The sequence below is a fragment of the Mobula birostris genome, chromosome 6 (assembly GCF_030028105.1).
Source record: "Mobula birostris isolate sMobBir1 chromosome 6, sMobBir1.hap1, whole genome shotgun sequence".
NCBI classification, from domain to species: domain Eukaryota; kingdom Metazoa; phylum Chordata; class Chondrichthyes; order Myliobatiformes; family Myliobatidae; genus Mobula; species Mobula birostris.
Window position 1 is genome coordinate 129,132,912 of NC_092375.1, and position 24,701 is coordinate 129,157,612.

At 39.8% G+C, this 24,701-nt stretch overlaps 1 protein-coding gene across 8 annotated transcripts in view; it reads right to left on the bottom strand.

Annotated features, from left to right (window-relative positions):
* LOC140199358 (partitioning defective 3 homolog B-like) overlaps positions 1-24,701 on the bottom strand; it is a 1,206,993-nt gene that overhangs the window by 174,824 nt on the left and 1,007,468 nt on the right. For all 8 annotated transcript variants that reach the window (XM_072261292.1, XM_072261291.1, XM_072261294.1 and 5 more), the window contains exon 21: positions 11,848-11,980. In XM_072261292.1, the coding sequence (XP_072117393.1) occupies positions 11,848-11,980 (133 nt within the window). The remainder of the gene's footprint in view (positions 1-11,847; positions 11,981-24,701) is intronic.

Here is a 24,701-nt window from a genome sequence, read left to right on the forward strand (position 1 = left end):
ACACAATTTGATAATATTCTATTTTAGGATTAACACACAGAGAAACTGAAATAATTTTGTCAAGCAGAAATAAACATGGAAACACAAGGAACACAGAATTCTCGAGATACCATTTGCAACACAGGAAATGATCACTCCACACAAAGAAATAATTGTCTTGCACACATCCTTTGGTCTGTGGAGTGGCAGATGAAAATTATGGGACGGACAGAAGGATGAAGTCTTTCTTTTCATTTTCTAGTGAATGTTAAGGAAAGATGATTATTTCCAATACATAAGTAAGAAACAGACGTGCAAAGGATTTTGAAAAAACTCAATAAATTCTGTTTTATACTAATAGTAGTAAATAGTCGTGGATAAAGATTAGATTTGATTAGCTTTATTTGTCACAAGTGCATTAAAGTATCGAAACATACAATGAAATGCACCTTTAGAAATAGTCAAGCAAATTTATTTCATTGTTCACAAGGGCTACTGTATTAAACTTACATTAGTTATTATCTTTCCCCTAGAAAGTGCCCATTTAACATTAGTTATGTGATAAACTGTAAGCCTTTACCCCAGTGATCTGCTTTGTCCATTCATTCCTATGAATAAACTATCATTACCAAGAACTCATCAGCGATGACACTTCAAGTCAAGAGCCCAGCTTGTCAAGAAAATACAAATCATGATATCAATTTCCATGTTATGATTTAAAACAGAAAATATTCAGATATTGTAGAGAAACAGGATTAACAGCAGGTTGGTGACTTTCTGGGAAATGTTCAGAAATAAATAAGTTTTAAGTTACAAAGAAAGGGAAGAGATGGAGAGAACAAAGGGAATGTCTGTGATAGTGTGGAGACTGTGTGTGATTGAATGACAAAAATTGTAAAGGCAGGTGGTTATCAGAAGGTATGTCTCGGGGAAGGTGTAAATAGAAGGTGATGAATGAAATCTGAAATGACAAGAAGAGATAAAAATTCTGATGCTAGAAACGTAAGATACAAAGCTTGAATTGCTGATTATCTGACTCCGTTGAATCCAGTTATGAATACTGAAAAGTGCAACATGTCTAGCCTGAAGATGAGGGACTGTTACCTAGCTATACATTGAGCTTGTTGGATCAAGTTAAGAAGCATTAGACAGCCAGGTCAGAGCAGAAGAGGAATGAAAAATTAAACTGACAAGCCATTGGAAGCTCCTTTAGGCTGAAGGATCATTTTGTGCAAAGTAATCATCCAGTTTGGGATTAATTTTTCCAACTAGAGGAGTCCACATCTTTAGCACTGCACCACATTAGAAGAAGTACAAAGATTCAGAGTTATACAACACAATAATAGGCCTTTCAGCCCAAATCGTCCATGTCAACCAAGATGCTTATCTAAACTAGTCCCACTTGTCTGTACTCGGTCTAGTTCTTTCTAAGACTTGGTATTTGGGAAGAAGTTGACCAAGATTTATTGTGGAGAGATCTTTCGTACCCACCCAAAATGGTTTATATTTCTCTCAAAATGCATCACTGCCCTGATTCTCCTCCACTTCCCCAGCAGAACACTTGGGATCATCAGTCTATGGATTACCCTGAAGTCTCACAGGACAAGGATCAAACCCAGCGACTCCAGACTCAGTAAAGCATGTTTCCACACAGATGGGCAAGGTGAAATTCGCAGACATATCTCCCTGATGATTATGTGGCAATCACATGACAAGTTACAGTGCAGAGAATATGAATAATTGTGACATTTGGATTGAGACTGCTTTACATGTAAATCTCTGCAGGGAATTTTCCCAACATTTTGTGTTTTATTTCAAATTTCTAACATCTCTTTTGATATCAAAATATGAATATTCAGCTTCTGCTGCTCTTCTGGACCATGTAGTCTTATATATATTATTAGTTATGAGCTCATGAATTAAGTATGAGGGAATGAGGTTTGTGAACTCCCACTTGCCTGTGAATGACATAATATATCAATGCATCCATATGCCATGCCAAACTATATGGAAATGGGGTGGGGGAGTGGTGTTCATAGTTTAGCAAGACATGCAATCAGCATTTATTCCTGATTTTGACAATGCAATAAGCAAATGGACCAGGGGGCTTGGGTTAGAAGGAGAGATTGGACAGGCTGGGACTGTTCTCCCTGAATCAGAGGAGGCTGAGGGGTAGCCTTACTGAAGTTGATAAAATTATGAGAGGCAATAGGGAGGGTAGGTATCAGAGTCTTTCTCCCAGAGTAGGGGAGTGTAAAACTAAAAAGTGTAGTTTTAAGGTAAGAGGGGTTTTAAGGAGCACATTTTTCACCCGAGGGTGATGGATGTGTGGAACGAGCTGCCACAAGAAATGCTAGAGGCAGGTAAAATGACAACATTTTGAAAGGCGTTTGGACAAGTACTTGACTGGAAATAGTAAGAAGGATTAGGACCAAATGAAGGCAAATATGACTAGTGAAGTTTGAAACTTTGGTCAGTGCGGATGAGTTGGGTCATATGCTGTATGACCCTACAAACCTACAAATGCACTGAAAGGGGTTTCAAAGACACAGCAATAAAAAAAAACAAGATGTTGTGTGCAGTGTTCTTGAGGTTCTCATGAATGATTAAAGAGCAAAGGATACAGATTAACAGATACAAATTGCTGGAGAAACTCAGCAGGTCAGGCAGCATCTACGAAAATGAGTAAACAGTCAACAGTTAGAGCTGAGACTCTTCATCAGGACTGGAAAGGAAGGGGGAAGATGCCAGAATAAAAAGGTGGGGGGAAAGGGAAGGAGGGCAAACTAGAGATGATAGGTGAAGCCAGGTAGGTGGGAAAGATAAAGGGCTAGAGAGGAAGGAATCTAATAGGAGAGGAGAATGGACCACAGGAGAAAGGGAAGAAGGAGGGACACCAGAAGGAGGTAATAGGCAGGTGAGAAGAAGAGGTAAGAGGGCAGGGTGGGGAATAGAAAAAAGGGGAAGGGGAAGCAGAGAAGAAAAGAAAAAGACAAGAAATTCAAAAGGATAAATCGATGTACATGCCATCAGGTTGGAGGCTACCTAGATGGAATATGAGGTACTGCTCCTCTATCCTGAGAGTGGCCACTTCATGGCAGAAGAGGAGGCCATGGACTGACATGTGGGAACGGGAATGGAGACAGGAATTAAAATGAATGACCATCAGGAAATTCCATTTCCGTTTCTGTAGAATGGAGCAGAGGTTTTCAGCAAAGCAGTCCCCCAGTTTAGGACAGGTCTCACCAATTAACAGGAGGCCACATTGGGAGCACTGGATACAACAGACAACACCAACAGATTCACAGGTGAACTGTTGCCGTACCTGGACGAACTGTTTGATGCCATGAATGGGCAGGTGTAGCATTTTGGCTGCTTGCAAGGATAAGTACCGGGAGGGAGATTAGTGGGGAGGGACGAATGGGCCAGGAAATCATGGAGGAAGCGATCTTTGCGGAAGGCAGAGCATGGTAGTAGGGGGAAGGTAAAGATGTAATTGGTGGTAGGATCCTTTGAGAGATGGCAGAGGTTGTGGAGAATGATATGTTGGATGTGGAGGCTTGTGGGGTGGTAGGATAGGACAAGAGGAACTCTATCTCTGTTCAGGCAGTGGGAAGATGGGGTGAGCGGAGATGACTGGGAAACGGGGAAAAAGCAGGTGAGGATAGCATCAATGCTGGAGGAAGGGAAACCCTGTTCTTTGAAGAAGGAGGACATCTTTGATGTCATTGAAAGGAAATCTCATCCTGGGAACAGATGTCGTAAAGATGATGGAACTGAGAAAAGAGAATAACATTTTTACAAAAGATGGAGTGTGAGGAGGTACAGACAAGATAGCTGTAGGAATTGGACAACATAAAAGATGTTAGTAGACAGCTTGTCTCGGGAGATGGAGAAAGAGAAATCTAGAAATGGGAGAGAGGTGTTAAAAATGGACCAAGTGAATTTAAGGGCAGGGTGGAAGTTGGAGACAAAGTTGATGAAATTGATGAGTTCAGCATGGGTGCATGAAGCAGCACCAATGCAGTCGTCAATGAGTGCAGTATACAGATGCCTCACTAAATATAATTTGTTCCAATGCATGACATTGAATGAGGCATTCTACATTATAAAGCATTCAACATAATAAAGGCCCAATTTCTGCAAGTCTGGGAGTCCGTGCCAGAAACTGGTGGTTGGAGGCCCAATGTCTGTGAGTTTGAAAGTCCAGGGCCAAGGACTGGAGGCCTGGAGGCAGCCTGTCCTGCAGTTGGAGGCCTGTCAGTGTGAGAGGGTGGGAGGGTGGGAAAGGGGCTTGCTTTGTCTGTTGTTGTTGTTCCTGCTGCTTGTGTTGCTCTTTGTTTTGTGTTGTGTTCTGTTGTTTCTGTGCTGAACATTGTGGGCATGTTATGTTAATGTTGGAATGTGTGGTAACACTTGGATATCTTTAGCTCTGTTAGTTGTTTATTTTTTTATTTATAGAGACAGCATGGTAACAAACCCTACTGGCAATGAGCCTGTGCTGCTCAATTACACCCATGTGACCAATAAACCAGCTTAAAAATCACCTTTACATTTTTGGAACGTGGGAGGAAACTGGAAAACCTGGAGGAAACCCATGCGGTCATAGGGAAATCGTAATAACTCCTTACAGACAGTGACAGAAAACACCCTACAGGCAGTGGTTTTGTTAACATTTCACTGTCTGCTTCAACATGCAGTACATGTGATAAATAAATCTGAATTTGAATCCGAACTTCGTATCCAAGATTTTTTTATATCGCAGGCTGGTCTCTAATGGGAATAAGAAAGTTTACTCATTCCCATTATTGGTCCATCATGGGCACTAGCTTCCGTAGTATCCAAGGCATTTTCAAGGAGCAATGCCTCAAAAAGGCGTTGTCCATCATTAAGGACCCCTATCACCCAGGACATGCCCTCTTCTCAGGAAGGAGTTACAGAAGCATGAAGGCACACACCCAGTGATTCAGAAACAGCTTCTTCTCCTTTGCCATCTGATTTCTGAATGGACATGAAGACTACCTCACTACTTTTTTTATTTCTGTTTTTGCACTATTTAATTTTTGATTTACATATATATATATAGACACACACTGACTATAATAGTTTTTTTCTATGTTATCATGTATTGCATTGTACTGCTGCTGCAATGTTAATACACTTCACAATATATGCCAATGATATTAAACCTGACTCTGATTCATCAGGCTTTACCCAGCACAGTCTGCATCTGTTAACCAACATTGGCTTCCTGTCTATCCAGAAGAGCTTTGATTATAAAATAGCCATCCAGGAATTTAAATTGCTCCTTGGCTTCATTCCTCCCTACTTCTGTGATTTTCTCTAACCGTGTAACCCTCTGAGAATGTGGCTTTACTCCAACTTTGGCCACTCATGCGTTACTCATTTAGTTTACCATCTCTGAGCGCTGTGCCTCCAGTACCTTGCTCCCATGCTTTGGAATTGCCTCCTTGTAATTCTTTTACCAAGAAATTGGCATTCTGCACCAACATACCTTCTGTGGCTTGCTGTCAAATTTTATAGAAATGTAGAAAACCTACAGCACAATAGAGGCCCTTCGGCCCACAAAGTTGTGCCGAACATGTCCCTACCTTAGAAATTACTAGACTTCCCCATAGCCCTCTATTTTCCTAAGCTCCATGTACCTATCCAAAAGTCTCTTAAAAGACCCTATCGTATCTGCCTCCACCACCGTTGTCAGCAGCCCATTCCACGCACTCACCACTCTCTGAGTAAAAAAACTTACCCCTGACATTACCTCTGTACCTACTCCCCAGCACCTTAAACCTGTGTCCTCTTGTGGCAACCATTTCAGCCCTGGGAAAAATCCTCTGACAATCCACATGATCAATGCCTCTCATCATCTTATACACCTCTATCAGGTCACCTCTCATCCTCCGTTGCTCCAAGGAGAAAAAGCCAAGTCCACTCAACCTGTTTTCATAAGGCATGCTCCCCAATCCAGGCAACATCCTTGTAAATCTCCTCTGCACCCTTTCTATGGCTTCCACATCCTTCCTGTAGTGAGGCAACCAGAACTGAGCCAAGTGGGGTCTAACCAGGGTCCTATATATGAGGGGTGATTGATAAGTTCCTGGCCTACGGTAGATGGAGTCAATTTTAGAAAACCTAGCACATTTATTTTTCAACATTGTCCCCTCCTACATGTACACACTTAGTCCAGTGGTCGTGGAGCATATGGATCCCTTCTTTGTAGAAGTGGTCCACAGCAGGGGTGATTGATAAGTTTGTGGCCTAAGGTAGAAGGAGATGAGTTATACAGCTCTCGTTACATGCACGTGCAGTTCAACTCTTTGAGTGAAAATGCAGAAAGTTTGAAGTTTCTCCTCATCTCCTTCTACTTTAGGCCATGAACTTATCAATCAGCTCTGCTGTGGACCATTTCTGAAGGTCAGGGACGCCGACTTCTACAACCACCACCCCTGGACTAAGTATGTAAATGTACGAAAAATAAATGTTCTAGGTTTTCTAAAATTGACTCCTTCTGTTATGGCACAAACTTATCAATCACCCCTCTTAGCTGCAACATTCAATTCCACGATTAATGAAAGCCAATACACCGTATGCCTTCTTAACCACAGCGTCAACCCGCACACTGCTTTGAGCGTCCTATGGACTCTGACCCCAAGATCCCTCTGATCGGCCACACTGCCAAGAGTCTTACCATTAATACTATATTCTGCCATCATATTTGACCTACCAGAATGAACCACATCACACTTATCTGGGTTGAACTCCATCTGCCACTTCTCAGCCCAGTTTTGCATCCTATCAATGTCCCGCTGTAACCTCTGACAGCCCTCCACACTATCCACAACACCTCCAACCTTTGTGTCATCAGCAAACTTACTAACCCATCCCTCCACGTCCTCTTCCAGGTCATTTATAAAAATTACGAAGAGTAAGGGTCCCAGAACAGATCCCTGAGGCACACATCTGCCCACATTTCTATGAACTGAGGTATCCAATAACTACCAAAGATTAAAGATTAGCTTTATTTGTCACATGTACATCAAAACATCAAAACATACAGTGAAATACGTCACTTGTGTCAAATGTCACCATGTGTTTGGTGTCAACATAGCATGCCCACAACTTACTAACCTTAACCCTAACCATGCGTCTATGGAATGTGGGAGGAAACTCATGCAGTCAAGGGGAGAACATATAAACGCCTTACAGATATTGGCAGGAATTGAACCATGATCGGCGTTTGCTGGTGCTTCAACCGCTATGCTATCAACACGATAAGTTGGTCACAAGTTCTTCATCTATGAGACATAGGGGCAGAATTGGCCCCAACATCTGCTTTACCATTTGATCATGGGTGCTTTATTTTTCCCTCTCAACCCCATGATCCCACCTTTTCCCTATAACCTTTAACACCCTCACTAATCAGCAACCTATCAACCTTTAAATATAACCAAATACTTGGCTTCTACAGCCATCTGTGGCAATGAATTCCACAGATTTACCACCCTCTGGATAAAGAAGTTCCTCCTCTTCTCTGTTCTAAAGGAATGCCTTTTCATTCAAGGCTGTGCCCCTTGGAACTGGACACTCCCATTACTGGAAACATCCTCTCTTCTCCACATCCATTCTATCTGGGCCTTTCAATATCCATTAGGTTTCAATAGAATACCCCTCATCCTTCTAAACTCCAGTGAGTACAGGCCCAGAGCCATCAACACACCTCACAGGTCAAACTTTCATCTCTGGGACTATGTTAATCAATCTCCTCTGGACCCTCTCCAACATCAGCACATCCTTCCAGAGATGATGATGATGATGGCGTCGAGGCCTGCGTCGGGCATTTTCATGCCTTACAAGGCGCAGTTCGAAAGGCTGTGTGGGGGCGCCACTCCTCGCACAGACATTTTGCAGTGTTATTTTACGAGGCCGAGTTGCCAGCTCGACATCAACCCGGTGCGGATGGAGAGCGCGCATGGGAGTGGTCTGTCACTGGATCGAACTCGGGAACCTCCATTCTTGAGCCCAGAGCTGATCTCACTGCGCCACCAGCCAACCAGAGATATGGGGCCCAAAACTGCTCAAGATAATTTGTATATGGCCTGACTAATTCTTTACTGTTGTCAAATACGAGTGGGGAAAATCATGACAAATGTAACATGAAGAGACAACAGATGTAACACAAAGGTCCATCAGAAGACTGCGATGCACTAACTACAATAGCAGGAAGCAGGCCTGTCTGAGGAAATCCTTTGGCTGACATCTCTGAAACAAACCATTAATATTGTTTTACTGGTGAACTAACAGCAGAATCTCTAAAGCAGAATCCATTATATAAATCTTCTCATCATTAAGGGAATGAATTGTCAAAAACATGAACAGCATTCCACACATCTTTTTTCTAACATCTCTAAATCAAATCCATATACCTAACCTAAACAAATTTGTCGAAGATTCCGGTAACCTTTATCTCTGGTACTCAAATTGACAGCAGTGGCAGGGCTTGAATACTATCGCCTCTTATGAAGTTAAATCAAGTGACATAGGCAACAACAGGGCTTTGCTTCCAGATGAGTTCAATGCCTTCTATGCTCGCATTGATGACTGTACATGTTATCCTCTTTGGTTCAGGATCCTGATGATTGAGGGGTTGTCTCTTGGCCAATCCTTCACAGGTAAAGCCTTCCCTATCATTGAGCACATCCATTCAGAGCGCAGTCACAGGAAAGCAGCGTCCATCACCAAGCACTGATGCCAAAACATGGAGGAACTATTACGGATTCCCACAGCCCTGATCTCAGTGCCTGAGGCAGATGTGCGAGGAGCCTTCAGAAGAGCATGAACCCACGAAAAGCATCCGGCACAGACAGGGTACGTGGTCAGTACTGAAGATCTATGCTGATCAACACAGCGTCCGCATCTTCACAAAGCTGAAAGTCTACAGAGCTGTGGTCATCCCTTCTCTCCTATATAGATGTGAGACTTGGACTCTGTACCGACAACACATCAAACACCTGGAGAAATTTCATATGTGCGCCCTCCGCTCCATCTTTGGCATTCGTTGGCAAGACCGTGTCTCCAACCTAGAGGTCTTGGATCATGCGGAGTCCACCAGCACTGAGTGCCTGCCTGATCATCAGAGCCCAAATGCGGTGGGTGAGACACGTCATCAGAGTGGACGACCGCTGTATGCATCGCCAACTGCTCTATGGTAAACTGGAGACTGGAAAGAGACCTCAAGGACATCGACGTAAGCGCTACAAAGACGCTGTGAAGGAAACCCTACCCTACTGTGACATCCAGCCAAGGGAACTAGAAGCTGCGGCTGCTGACAGAACCCGCTGGCGAGCCCTGTGCTATGAAGCCTACACCAGTTTTGAAGACAGGCGCTGCCAAAAACTGATGGAAAACCGTGAGCGGCGTCACAAAACAGCAGCCACAATGATTACAACAACGGACCTCCAGTGCCCCCATTGTGCTAGACTCTGCACTTCCAGACTGGGACTGCAGAGCCAACTCCGTGTTCACAGATGAACTGCACAACAGCGTGTCTTCCTCGAATCCGAAGGACTACCACAAAGTGAATGGCATTAGAGATAAACCAGGAAATTATAGGCTAGTGAGCCTTTCATCACAAGTAGGGAAATTATTGGAGAAGATTCTTAGGGACAGAATCTACTTGCAATGGAAAAGCACAGATGTTTTAGGGACAGCCATGACTTTGTGTAGGAGGAGGTCGCGTTGTACAAACATAACTAAGTGTTTTGAGAAGGTGATGACGATGATTGTTGAGAGTAGGGCAGTGGATGTTATATACATGGACTTTAGTAAAGCCTTCTACAAGGCAGGCTAATCCAGAAGACTTGGCACATGAAATCCATGCAGACATGATAGATAGGATTCAAAATTGACCTGGCCATCAAAGACAGATGGTAGTGCTGGAGGGGGAGGGGCAATCCTGACTGGAGGTCAGGGTGTAGGTATAAAAATTAGAAAATCACATTACAGCTGTATAAAACCTTAGTCGGGCTACGTCAACTCAGGAAGTACAACCTGCCTCAGGAGCTGCTGATTCAATTCTATTCAGGAATAATCCAGTCTGTTCTCTGTTTGTCCATCACTGTCTGATTTGGATCAGCTACCAAACAAGACAAGAATAGACTCCAAAGAACCATCAGGGCTGCGGAAAGGATTACTGGTGTGAAGCTGCCCTCGATCCAGGACTTATATGCATCTAGAGTCAGGAAGCGAGCAAGCAGCATCATTGTAGACCCATCCCACACTGGACATCACTTGTTCCAACTCCTTCCTTCTGGTAGGCACTTTAGATCACTGCATGTCAGGACAAATAGATACAAGGACAGTTCCTTTCCGTATGCCATCAGTCTTATGAACACTTGAATTTTAGTCTATTATAAACCAAGTCCACCTATACATACACAGGTATACCTCATTGTATATAGTTCACGATTATTTGCACTATTGTTTTGTTTGCTTTTTGATTCTGTACAGCGAGAGCTCAGGGAAACCCGCATCAAATTCCCTGTATGTGTCCACATACTTGGTGATAATAAAGGATTCTGATTTGGAGTATAGCATCCTTTTCTAGTCACCCCATTACAGGAAGAATGGGGGAAGCTTTTGAGTTGCCTGGAAGAGAGATAAAGGAGAGGTTCGACAAACTTCGATGGTTTTCTCTGGAACACTGAAGGCTGAGAGGTGACCTGATAGAAGTATATAAAATTATGAGAGAAATTGATAGGGTAGACAGGTTGATAGTCAGTAGATTTTTTTCCCATGATGGTAATGCCAAATACTAGATGAAACATCTTTAAGGTGAGAGGGAGAAAGTTTGAGGGAGATTTTGTATACACAATTGGCTGTAGATGCCTGGAACATGCTCCAGGAGAAGTAATGGAAACAGAGACAATGGCAATGTTTACGAGGCAGATGAACACATGAAAATGCAGGAAAGGAGGGATTATAGACCACATGCAGGCCAATAAGATTAGTTAACTTTGGCACAGACATTGTGGGCAGCGGGGCCTGTTCCTGTACTGTACCACGCAGTACATTCTTTCCTGTTCAGCATTTTAAAAGGGTCATGAGAAGGGAAGTACCGTAGTTGGTGGAGGCAGGGAATCACAAAGGGAAAAGACCCATAGAAGAGAACTTCAGAAAAGCTCACCTTGGTATCATTTCACAATACTGCAGTCAGCGTACAGAAACATAACACACTCTGGAACTACCCAAGTGCCTTCTTCTGATGTTACCATGTTGAGGCAATCAAGAGAAGCTGAATCAGCTGCTGTTTGTTTTTCTGGCATTTGGGAAGCCTGCCCTGTTTTTGTTTCCCTTCGTAGTAAGTCAAAATAAACTCATTTGAACTGGCTCCCCTGCACATAGAGAGGCAAATCCCAAAAACATGATGCCCCTTAAGGGATAAACAAAAGAACATTGCTGTAGAAATCATCAAAAAAAACGCTGTCTTAATCCAAACTTAATGCAAAAAAAATCCAAGGATAAATAATAAAGAATTCTCAATTGGATATCAAAATAACCATCCATCTGGGACAAGTCAAGAAACCATATGGTGGCATAAGTAAATATTTATTGCTGCCTACCGCTGGCTAAAATATATTCAACCTGTGTTGTTCAGTTCCATTCCTGCTTGTAGAGCACATTCTCCAAGGCAGCTGTAATTGAAATTAGTGCAACTGAGATTTAAGGTTAGGTCATTGCAGTTTTCTGTTTGGATTTGTTTGCCTGCTCCACCGTAGTAGAAACTGGCCTTGTTAGACTGTGTTACTGCATGATGAAGGTACTGTACATTCACAGAAAACCCTTGGGACTTACCCAAGGTGGCTCGTAGTCTCCAGGCCACCACCTGCCTTCGTGCTCATCGTATGATGGGGTGACACCCTCCCTCCTGGCCTGGTGATACTCCTTCCTCAGCTGGTGGATTCTTTCCATGTTGTTCGGTCTTGAACTGCACAGAATGGGACAGGTTTAAGAAATCGATCCTGCTCACCTTCACAGGCAAAATAGCTCAAAGATTCACTATAAACATCACAGAAGACAGAACAGTAGTTTCCCGCAGGTTTGAGAATTAGAGTCGTAAAGAGATGGACAACCTCCTTGGACGCACTGAGTCTGTCAATCGTCAACCATCCATTTGTACCAATCCCACATTAATCCCAATTTTTATTCCCCTTTCTTTCTCATCAACTCATCTTACAGCTTTTATTGCTCACTTACGCACTAGGAGTAATGAACAACAGCCAATTAACCTATCAATCCACAAGTTTTTGGGACGTGAGAGGGAACTGGAGTATCTAGAAGAAGCCCATACAGTCAGTCAGCAAACATGCAAACTCCACATAGACAGCACCAAGGATGCATCAAGTCAGGTTTTTATCTTGTGAACATTGAAGCAGCATATTCCCTACCTTCCAGAGATGGCAATGTTAGCCTATTCAATTTTATTTTAACTCCATTCCAGCTGCAATGATGACATCAGTAATCAAAATCAAATTTGCAATCAAAAGCAGCATTTGGCCTGTTCCTTTACCATCCATACCAATAGTGGATATCAGGATGATGTCATTGCCATTTTTAAGATTTGACACTAGGAATATAATTCCTCAAAGTTTATTACTTTTCAGGACATGAGGAGAACGCAGAGCTACACACATAAATTATTCTGTTTGGGTAGTCTCCAAACTGACGACGTGCACATTAATTTCTCCAACTTCTGCCTCCTCCCGCTTCCCTCCTTTTCCATTCTCTATTCTAGCTCCCCTCACACTCCTTGTCCATCAGCTTCCACTAGTGCCCCTCCCCTTCCCTCCTCTGCCATGATCCACTCTCCTCTCCTATCAGCTCCCTTCTCCTTCAGCCCATTATGCTTTTCCACATATCACCTCCCAGCTTCTCACTCCATCTCCCCTCCCCTAGCCACTTATCTTCTCCCTCACCTGGTCTCATCTATCACCTTCCAGCTTGTACTCCCTCCCCTCTCCCACCTTCTTATTCTGGTATCTTCCCCCTTCCTTTCCAGTCCTTGATGAGGTACCAGCCCTGTTATAGTGACTTTTTTTTGGGTAGATGATTTGTTTACACTAAAATGACTTTGGCCACCAGACTTCTATTTGACAAAGTACTGTGGATTGAGTCCACAACAATGCGCTTCCTAAAAAGCTGTGAATACCAGATGCTTCTGGCACCATAGTTTAACCTGATGCTGTAGTTTCGAAGACAGTATTATCTATACATTATAAATATTAATTGTCTTCTATGTTAGCACGTAAAATGCCAAATAAATGTATTGTGGATTTAACTTGCATTCCAGACATGTTAGCGTTGGAAGGAAAAGGATGAATTCAAAAGGTGTGATGTTTGTATGTAGCTTCAAAAGGAAGCATTGTCTATAACTTTTTAAGTAGCGATTGCCTTTGTGTTTAGCATATAAATATCGAGCCCACATTGGGCTAGCAGACCTTTCTACCGAAAGCGTCTCCGTCCGTATGATGGAAACTGTATCTTCTTGTGTCGAATAAAGAAGCTGCTTTGTATCTACCAGTGACTCTGTCTCTCCAGTGATTTCATCCACGCTACAACAAGCCCCACCATAGTTGCTGCCTGACCTGCTGAGTTCCTCCAGCATTTATGTGTGTTACTCTGGATTTCCATCATCTACAGAATCTCTTTTATGCATGAGGAGAATTCATCTACCTTTCTTCAAATACAAGCCTATCAAAGAGAAAGTCTTCAGCCTAGCACCGTGCTATCAAGAGTGATGGCTTTGGGCAAAGATGTTAAGCAGAGAGCCTGCCTGCTCTCCCAAGAAGATCTACACAACATCATATAAATATTTGGAAGAATATCAGGGAAATTTTCCATAGATTTCACTCTGATGTTTATTTTTCAGTCACTAAATTCTGATTTTATAGCTGTCAGTAAAGTCCATGATTTCATGTTTGATGCTTCACTTCTTACAATAATTCAGTAACACCTCAACAATGTACTTAACTAGCTGTCTATGATAGGCACTCTATAAAAGCAAACTCTTGCAGCTCATTGATCTACTGATCTTCACAATCTGACTTATTTAAGTAAGTATTAAGAATTACAGAATTTCTGAATGATTCTGTATCGAAGTACTTTGAGAATATCCAGATTTTATGTTCAGGTTTATTCTGTAGTGGAGAATGCGGGTGATTATTCCAGAGCTGTACAGTTAATTGTGACAAAGGTGAGCATGAAAATAACAATTCCATAAATTACTGTAAAAAAATGGTGAAACGTATCTGCATCAACTGTCAATTAGCCAATAATACCAATCTCATTTATCCTGCCAGCACTCTGATCAGCTGCACCCTACTCGCTGTGACAATTTATAGTGGGCAATTAACCACATGATGGTGTACACTCAGTTCATTACTTCCAACCAGGTGAGATTGGTTGAACTGGCCCAAGATATCCAGGAATTTTTAAACAAGTGAAAAGTAAACTTCTACAACTTTGACACTGGTTTAACAATGACTCCCCCCAAATCTGGTGTAAACAATGAAACTGGCCATGCTCCCAAGTCAAAGTAATAAGCACTAACAGTTTCTACTGATTGTGGACATTGCGGGTAGTTGAGGTGGATCTTCTTTTCTTTCTTTTTCAATCTTTTTATTAATTTCAAAATATAGAAACAAAACATAGCAATAATACAAATAGTAGGAGATATATTGTTACACTTAAAAAAAGTAATTGCAAAACCAAGTAGTGTAAATTAACAAAGCTCCCAAACATGTAGAACTAACCACGGATAATACAAAGCAAAAAAAGAACTGGAAAAAAAATCGTGAAAAAGAAAAAAAAACAAAACAAAAAAAAAGCAAACCCCATCCCCAAAGAAAAACAAAATTAATCAACTAAACTAAAAGACTTGGGCAAAACTAACAACTTAAAAATGGAAAAGAAGAAAACCTTAGTGTCGACGACTCCATTCCCCTCCAACAACAGCACAGAGAGATAAAACAAGTTTGGAAATGATCAAATTACATCAAATGAAAATGCTGAATGAATGGCCTCCAAGTTTTTTCAAACTTAATGGAAGGGTCATAAACTGCACTTCTAATTTTCTCCAAATTCAAACACACCATAGTTTGTGAAAACCAATGAAATACAGTAGGAGGATTAATCTCTTTCCAATTCAACAAAATGGACCTTCTAGCTATTAAAGTAAGAAATGCAATCATCCTTCGTGATGAAGAGGTTAAATTATTTAAGTCTATCATTGGTAGTCCAAAGATAGCAGTAATTGGATGAGGTTGTAAGTCTATATTTAGGACCGTTGAAATAATATCAAAAATATCTTTCCAATATTTCTCCAAGAAGGGACATGACCAAAACATATGGGTTAAAGAAGCTATCTCGGAATGACATCTGTCACATATTGGATTAATATAAGAGTAATAACGAGATAGTTTATCTTTGGACATATGAGCCCTGTGCACTACTTTAAACTGTATCAACCTATGCTTAGCACATACAGAGGATGAATTCACCAACTGAAGAATTTTTTCCCATTTTTCAGTCGGTATATTAATCTCAAGTTCTCTTTCCCAGTCAGCTTTAATTTTATTAGAAGCATCAGGACATAGATTCATAATTATATTATATATAATTGCTACTACACTTTTCTGAGAGAGATTTAAATCTAAGATTTTTTCCAAAGTGTCCATTGGATATGGGTGTGGAAAATTAGAGGAGACAGGAATTAAAAAGTTTCTAATTTGTAGATATCTAAAAAAGTGAGATCTGGGTAAGTTATATTTATTAGAGAGTTGATCAAAAGACATAAAACAATTATCCAAAAATAAATCGCGAAAAGATATTATACCTTTGGTTTTCCAATCAAAGTAAGCTTGATCCATCGTGGAAGATTGAAAAAGAAAATTTGATATAATGGGACTTGCTAGAATAAATTGATTAAACCCAAAAAATCTTCGGAATTGAAACCATATACGTAAAGTATGCTTAACTATTGGGTTGTTCTTTTGTTTATATGATTTAAAAGAAGTAAAAGGAAGTAAAGTTCCTAAAACCGAACCCAAGGAAAACCCTTGTAATGAATTAGATTCAAGATTTACCCAGTGAGGGTTTAAAGATGTGTCCAAATCTTGTAACCAAAATTTTAAATATCGAATATTAATTGCCCAATAATAGAATCTAAAATTCGGGAGGGCGAGCCCCCCCTCCTTTTTAGATTTCTGTAGATACCGTTTACCTAACCCAGGATTTTTATTCTGCCAAATATATGAGGAAATTTTTGAATCTACGTTATCAAAAAAAGATTTTGAGATAAAAATTGGAACCGATTAAAATATATACAAAAATTTGGGCAAAATGATCATCTTAATAGCATTAATCCGACCAATCAAAGACAAAGAGATTGGGGGCCATTTGGTAAATAAAAGTTTAATCTGATCAATTAAAGGTAAAAAATTAGCTTTAAATAAATCTTTATATTTTTTCGTAATTGTTATCCCTAAATATATAAATGAATCAGTAACCAATTTAAATGGTAAACGTCCATAAATAGGTACATGCTTATTTAAAGGGAATAATTCACTCTTACTAAGATTCAATTTGTAACCAGAAAGGTTACTAAATTGAGCTAACAGATCTAGGATAGCAGGAATTGACTTCTCTGGGTTAGAGATGTATAACAACAAATCATCTGCATATAATGATAATTTATGTATTTCGTTTCCACGGGTAATACCAACAATATTTGGCGAGTCATGAATAGCAATTGCTAAAGGTTCAAGAGCAATATTAAATAGTAAAGGACTAAGAGGGCAACCTTGCCTAGTACCACGAAAAAGACGAAAAAAAGGAGATCTATAATTATTTGTACAAACCGAGGCTACCGGGGAGTAATATAACAATTTAATCCAAGATATAAATGTCAAATTAAAATTAAATTTCTCAAGAACATTAAATAAATAAGGCCATTCAACTCTGTCAAAGGCTTTCTCAGCATCTAATGAGATAATACATTCTGGGGTAGTAAATGAGGGGGTGTAAACAATATTCATTAACCTCCTAATATTAAAGGATGAATAGCGATTTTTAATAAATCTGGTTTGATCCTTGGAAATAATTTGAGGTAACACCTTCTCCAGTCTAGTTGCTAGAATTTTTGAAAAAATTTTAGAGTCTACGTTCAGAAGAGATATCGGTCTATATGATGCACAATCAGTAGGATCTTTATTCTTTTTAAGAATTAAGGAAATAGAGGCTTCATAAAATGATTGTGGTAATTTACCTAAACTGATTGCTTCCTTGAATATTCTAGACAACTTAGAAGAAAGAATGGAGGAAAAAAATTTTAAAAATTCCACTGTAAACCCATCCGGACCGGGTGCTTTACCGGAATTCAATGATGAGATTGCAGTTATTATTTCTTCCTCTGAAATGGAAGTTTCTAATGATAGGCAATCTTCGGGAGATAGTTTCAGAAAACTCAATTTACTTAAAAAATCATGCATGAAATTAGAATCATGAGGAAAATCAGAGTGATATAAAGAGGTATAAAATTCTTGAAAGGTTTGGTTTATCCCAACATGATCAACTGTGAAAGTATCATCCTGTTTGTGAATCTTAGTAATTTGACGTTTAACCGAATCAAATTTCAATTGGTTGGCCAGTAATTTACCCGATTTATCGCTATGAATATAAAAATCACTTCTAGTTCTCATTAATTGGTTTTCGATCGAGGATGTTAATAATAAGCTATGTTCCAATTGGAGTTCAACTCTGTGTTTGTACAGCTCCTTACTGGGAGAAATAGCATATTTTTTATCGACTTCTTTAACTTTATCAACCAACAGAAGTATTTCATTGTTAATACGTCTTTTCAAACCAGCCGAATAGGAAATAATCTGACCACGGATATAAGTTTTAAAGGCGTCCCAAACAGTTCCATTGGAAACTTCTTTCGTAGTATTAGTTGAAAAGAAGAAATCAATCTGCTCCTTTATAAATTTGACAAAGTCCTGATCTTGAAGCAAAATAGGGTTAAATCGCCATTGTCTGTTAGTACAAGAGGTGTCCATTAACTTGATGGAAAGTTTCACTGGAGCATGATCTGAAATAGCAATAATGTCATAATTACAATCAACTACATATGGAATCAAACGAGAGTCAATCAGGAAATAATCAATTTGGGAAAAAGAACGATGTACATGTGAAAAAAAAGGAGAATTCCTTATCATTTGGATGTAGAAATCTCCAAATTTCTGAAATCCCAGAATCCAACATAAAAGAGTTAATAATAGTAGCTGACTTATTTGGTAAAGCCGGACTACCTATGGATCTGTCCAACATGGGATTCAAACATAAATTAAAATCACCGCCCATTATCAACATATACTCATTTAAATTAGGAAAGGAAGTGAGTAAGTGTTTAAAAAATTCAGGATAATCCACATTCGGAGCGTAAACATTAACCATAGCGACCTTTTTATTAAAAAGTACCCCAGTAATTAACAGAAATCTGCCATTAGGATCTGAAATAATGTCTTGATGAATAAATGTAATTGAGGGATCAATAAAAATTGAAGCGCCTTTAATTTTGGCTTGAGCATTTGAATGGTATTGTTGTTCTTTCCAAAACTTAAAGAAGCGTTGATTGTCTTCTTTCCTTACATGAGTCTCTTGTGCAAAAATAATATGAGCATTCAGCCTTTGGAACACTTTGAAAATCTGTTTCCTTTTTATTGGATGGTTTAAACCATTTGTATTCCAAGAGACAAAATTAATAGTATGAGCCATAACTGAAAATTAACCCTTTGGTAAGTAAGGGGTTAACCATAATGTGAGCTCATGAAATCGGAAGAGGAATACATGATTAGAGAGGAACCGGAAATCACGACACTGCGGATATCTCTGTAGTTCTGAATCAGCCCAATAGAAAAAATTAGAAAAGAAAAAGACAACCCCCTCCCCCAACCCCAAGTAGAACCCCGAACTAAGCCAGAGAAAGCTGAAGAAAGCATTAACTAATACTAACTTTAACCCCATTTCTGCAGGGGGCAACTCCAAAAATATATGTTAAATAGGTGACCTCCCGAAGACTAATATATGTGAAAAATAAACAGTATAGTAAATTAGTCTACATAGTAAAAATTACTAAAATATATGAAATTAAAAAAAAGTATCAGTACCGATAATTAGTTAATTATAAGCGAGTAAATAAAAAATCGCTTCCAAAAGAAGAAAAATGGGTTATGGGAAGAAGAAGCATAAGAGCATGGCGTCCCGAAAAAAAACAAAGGAGATTATACAAAAAGAAAGACAAGTCGCCATTTTAATTATGCGAAAACCAAAAATAGGAAACATATAACTACAAATGACCGTCGGATCGGATCATTAGTAATAACGCAAAAGGAAAAGTTAAAACAAAAGGTTAACTAAAGGAAGATGATGTTATTCATAGGAGATAAGTATTCTATATAAGTTATAGAATAACAATTATAGTAATAAACACCAGAGAGAAAAAAAAAATTGGTGCTGGAAGCACCCGACACAAATTAAGAGAGGGTGTCTGTATCAGACGGGAAGTTATCATCCAAAAAGCTCCAAGCGGCAGTTGTAGAGTGGAAGACACGATGATTTCCATCGGGAAGAGAGATTCTGAGTCGTGCAGGGTACAATAGTGCCGGTTTGAGATTTTTTTGATAGCATTCTGACATTAGAGGTTTAAAAGTCAGTCGTTCCTTCATCACTTCGGGACTGTAATCTTGAACTATCCTGAAGGAATGCTGACGATACTTGATCATCCCTTGTCGACGAGCGGTCTGGAGAAGCTGTTCTTTAACATTGACATAATGGAAACGAAGAATAACTGGTCTGGGTTTGGAAACAACTGCTGCCGACTTTATCCACGGTATACGATGGGCGCGGACGAGTAATGGAGGATCGTTGGGATAAACTGAACCGAACGAATCCTTTAAAAGTTGAGCAAAGAATATTGCAGGATCTCCAACCTCAATGTCCTCAGGTAAGCCAATTAAACGTAAATTTTGTCTTCTCGATCGATTCTCAAGATCAATAACTTTGGATTTAAGTTGTTGGAGCTGTTTAGTAGTCGAAGCTAGATTCTTCTCTAAGATCTCAACTTTTGTATCCGTCTTCTGAGATTTAGTATCCAGCTCAGAAATTTTTGCATCGTGTTTTTGAACATCAGAATTCAGGGATTTCAAAGAATCCGTGATTGATTTTAAATCTTCATTGAGGCTTTGACGATGTTGTTCAAATTGAGCAGTTAAACTTTCAGATAATTTTATCCGATGCTGCTCAAACATTTCCTCCAAACACTTCATCATAACTTCGTAAGTTAATTCCGTTTGTTTAGAGTCACCTTTCTTCTTTCCTCCGTTCCCATCAGTGTCTTTCCCATCTTTGGTTTTAGATCTCGTACTCATTTCTTTAAGCTCAAAAGTTGCAGTTGACAAAAGAAAATCAATTAATCAGTAAGTCAGGGAGATAAAGTAAGTCTTCTGGTGTACTTAAAGTTGATTAGATCAAGGAGATCATAGGTTAAAAAGGATAACGGGAATGGAGCGAAGCCAGAGAGACGACCTCACTCCATGAGCGCTCCCTGCAGAATCCCGAGGTGGATCTTCACATTGGGCTGGAGACACAAGAAGCTGCAGGTGCTGGAATCTGGAGCAACACACTATCTGCAGGAGGCATCAATTTCAGCAGCATCTGAGGGGAGGGTCACAGGTGGTGGGTGGGTGGAGACAATGTTGATGTTTCAGGTCGAAACGCTGCATCAGGAGACTGACAAATTGTTTATTGCTTGAGGATTACACAGATCACACAGACATACATTGGAACTTTATACGTTTTAGACATATTTATTCAGAAATTGACTGATTAATGTAAATGATTCAGTAACAAAAAGCACAGAATGCTGGAAGAGCACAACTTGACAAGCAGCATCTGTGGAGGCAAATGCTGTCTGTTGTACGTTGCTGTTTCAGGTCAGGACCCCTGCATCAGGACCCTTCTGCTTCCACAGAAGCTGCCTGACCTGCTGAGCACTTCCAACATCTGGTTTAAATACCAAATTTTACCAACTGCAGTGTCTTCAGTCCTCAAATGATACCATATGTGTTTTTTGTGTGAAAAGTCATTTTCACTGTTTAAAACTAAATGGATAAGTGTAACCCAGGTTAATTAAACCCAAAGATATAATATTAGAAAACTCCACCTGTGGAGGGATGAAAACGAGGGTTACCGAACTTAAAAAAAAGAGAACTGAGAAAAAAGCTATGTGAGAACGAGGCGTGGCTGATGCAGGCAAGCAACAAAAATGCAGCAAACTATAGAAACTAACTAAAGATATAAACTATTAAAAGTGGAATTAGAAGTTAGCATCTCTCCCATACTTATCAGAAATCCACAGGGTGAAACGCCTGGAGGAAAGAAGATATCGATAAAAGATCTATTGATGCTATGGCTATAACGAGCACCAGCTATAGCAAGACAATATCGGCAGAGAGTAGTGTCCAAGATCTGGGAATTAGTTCTGTTAAATCATACCAAGGGATTTGGTGAGTTAACACTTTTACTGTTCTGAGTGTAGAATTAGTGTGTGAAATACATTCAGTAGTGTAACTGAGATGTTTGGAAATGACAATGTGAAATTGAGTTATTTTGAAATAGAGAATAGAATACATATAAGAACTTACGGACTGTAATCCTGTAGTATGCAGGTCAGGTTTTTTTTGCTGTGTAAGTATTGTGAATTAATTTTCTGTGGATGACCCATCACTTCATCCAACAAACCAAGAAACAAGATGGCAAGCCACCCAAGATTGAAGAACCAGTGCAGGAGCGGAATGTTTCCAGATGTAGAGGTTTTAATGTGGTTGGATGTATGTGTTTGTTTCTCATTTGAAGGATCTGCATTTGATTTTCTGGAAGAACTGATTGTTTTTGCAAAGACCTTTGATAAGTGACTAACTGAGAATTATTTTGTTTATAAGTTGCGATGTTGGAGAATTTGTCATAAAAGGAGTTAAGGCTGTATATATGTATATTTGGGGTTGAATTTGAATTTATAGACATACTGACCTGAACTGAAACTGAGTTTAACCATAATACTTAAAAATAGGAATTCAATTAGTTTCCCAACTAACTAGGAATAACTAAACAGGCAATTGTTAGTCTGTAAACCATTAAACAGGGAAAAATACTAGATCTAATTAGTCAGAGAAACTGGAGTGATAAAGGTTATTCCAGTGAATCTCACTGACTCTAACCAAAAAGGAAATTGTTTTTCACAGATATCTGAGATTTGAAACCTAAGACAGACCATTGGAATTTTGAATTGTTCTTACTCGTGTAAATATTTTGTATACAGTATATTGCTATTTTTATAAACAAAACTTACCTCCAGAAGTGTGTATTTTCAATTCACTGCCTCCTTTTGATACCTGGAGTTTCTGATGTCCCACTAGCACCTAGTGTAGTACTATGCTCAGTGCCTATAAAACGTATTAACACCACCCCCCCACCCCGGGAAGTTTTCACGTTTTATTGTTTTACAACATTGAATTACAGTGGACTTAATTTGGCTTTTTTTTGACACTGATCAACAGAAAAAGACTTTTTCATGTCAAAGTGAAAAGAGATCTCTACAAAGTGATCTAAATTAATTACAAATATAAAACACAAAATAATTGATTGGATAAGTATTCACCCCCTTTTATATGATATACCAAATCATCACTGGTGCACTCAGTTGGTTTTAGAAGCCACATAATTAGTTAAATAAAGATCTGTTTTTGGAGACCTGTGTGCAGTAAAGGTGCTTCAATTGGCTGTAGTAAAAGTACACCTGTATTGGGAAAGTTCAACTGCTGGTGAGTCAGTATCCCGGCAAAAACTACACCATGAAAACAAAAGAAAGCTCCAGCAACTCTGCAAAAAAGTTATTGAACAGCACAAGTCAGGAGATGGATACAAGAAGATTTCCAAGTCAGTGAATATCTCTTGGAGTACAGTTAAGTCAATCATCAAGAAATGGAAAGAATATGGCACAGCTGTAAATCTGCTTAGAGCAGGCTGTCCTCAAAAACTGAGTGACCGTGCAAGAAGAAGACCAGTGAGGGAAGCCACCAAGAGACCGATGACAACTCTGGAGGAGTTACAAGCTTCAGTGGCTGAAATGGGAGAGACTGCACATTCAACAACTGTTGACTGGGTATTTCACCAGTTGCAGCTTTATGGGGAAGTGGCAAAGGGAAAGCCACTGGTGAAAAAAACTCACATGAAATCTTGGCTAGAGTTTGCCTGAAGGCATGTAGGAGACTTTGAAGTCAGCTGGAAGAAGGTTCTTTGGTCTGATGAAACCAAAATTGAGCTCTTTGACTATCAAACTAAACGTTATGTTTGGCATAAGCCAAACACCGCATATCATAAAAACACACCATCGTGAAGCATGGTGGTGACTGCATCATAATGTTGGGATGTTTCACTGCAGCAGGCCCTGGAAGGCTTGTGAAGGTAAAGGGTAAAATGAACACAACAAAATACAGGGAAATCCTGGTAGAAAACCTGATGCAGTCTGCAAGAGAATTGAGACTTGTGAGAAGAACTTGTTTTCTAGCAAGACAATGACCCCAAGTCAGAGTCCAGACCTCAACCCAATTGAGAATTTGTGGCTGGATTTGAAAAGTGCTGTTCACTCACGATCCCAATGCAATCCGGTAGAGCTTGAGCAGTTTTGTAAAGAAGAATGGGGAAAAATTGCAGTCCAGATATGCAAAGCTGATAGAGACCTACCAACACAGACTCAAGGCTGCAATTGCTACCAAAGGTGCATCTACTAAATACTGACTTGAAGGGGGTGAGTATTTATGCAATCAATTATTTTGTGTTTAATAATTGTAATACGTTTAGATCAATCTGTAGAAATTTGTTTTCACTTGAACATAAAAGTCTTTCTTCTGTTGATCAATGTCAAAAAAGCCAATTTAAATCCACTGTGATTCGATGTTGTAAAACAATAAAACATGAAAACTTCCAAGGGGGAGGGGCTGAATACTTTTTATAGGCATTGTAATTTGATTTTCTTAAAAAGAGTGCAGCGACCAGTTACTCGAGATAAGCAACTCACTCACATGTGTTACATAAGACAAGAAGGTGGATAGGATAATTTTATTTAAGACACTGCTTCATTATAGGCAGGTCTTTATGATGGATAACTTGCTTCCCCTCTGGTTCTTTGGATTTTGAGGTAGCTGAAGAGACTGAGGCAAGATCTGTAGACACTGCCATAGATGGGACAAATGTAAACAGGGTGGCTGATTGGGTTGTTTGGGATGATGTGCACTCTTTCTGCTGTACAAGCACAGTCTCTACATGTTGTGTGGACCCAATTTCATCAGTACCTTCCTACATGGTGCTGCTGCTCCCCCATTTTGAGTATTCACAAGCCATGAGGGTTCCTATGCCTTTTGAGAATGCTTTCAGCCACCCGGCAAAATCCACATAGTGACATAACTTGGAGTAGAGCATGCATTTCGGGAGGCTGATAGATGAATGATCAAGAATTGGCCTGTGAGAGTTCACTAAAATTGCTTGCCCATTCTCCCTGCGGATTTGGATGACTTTAAAGACAGTATAGCAAACAT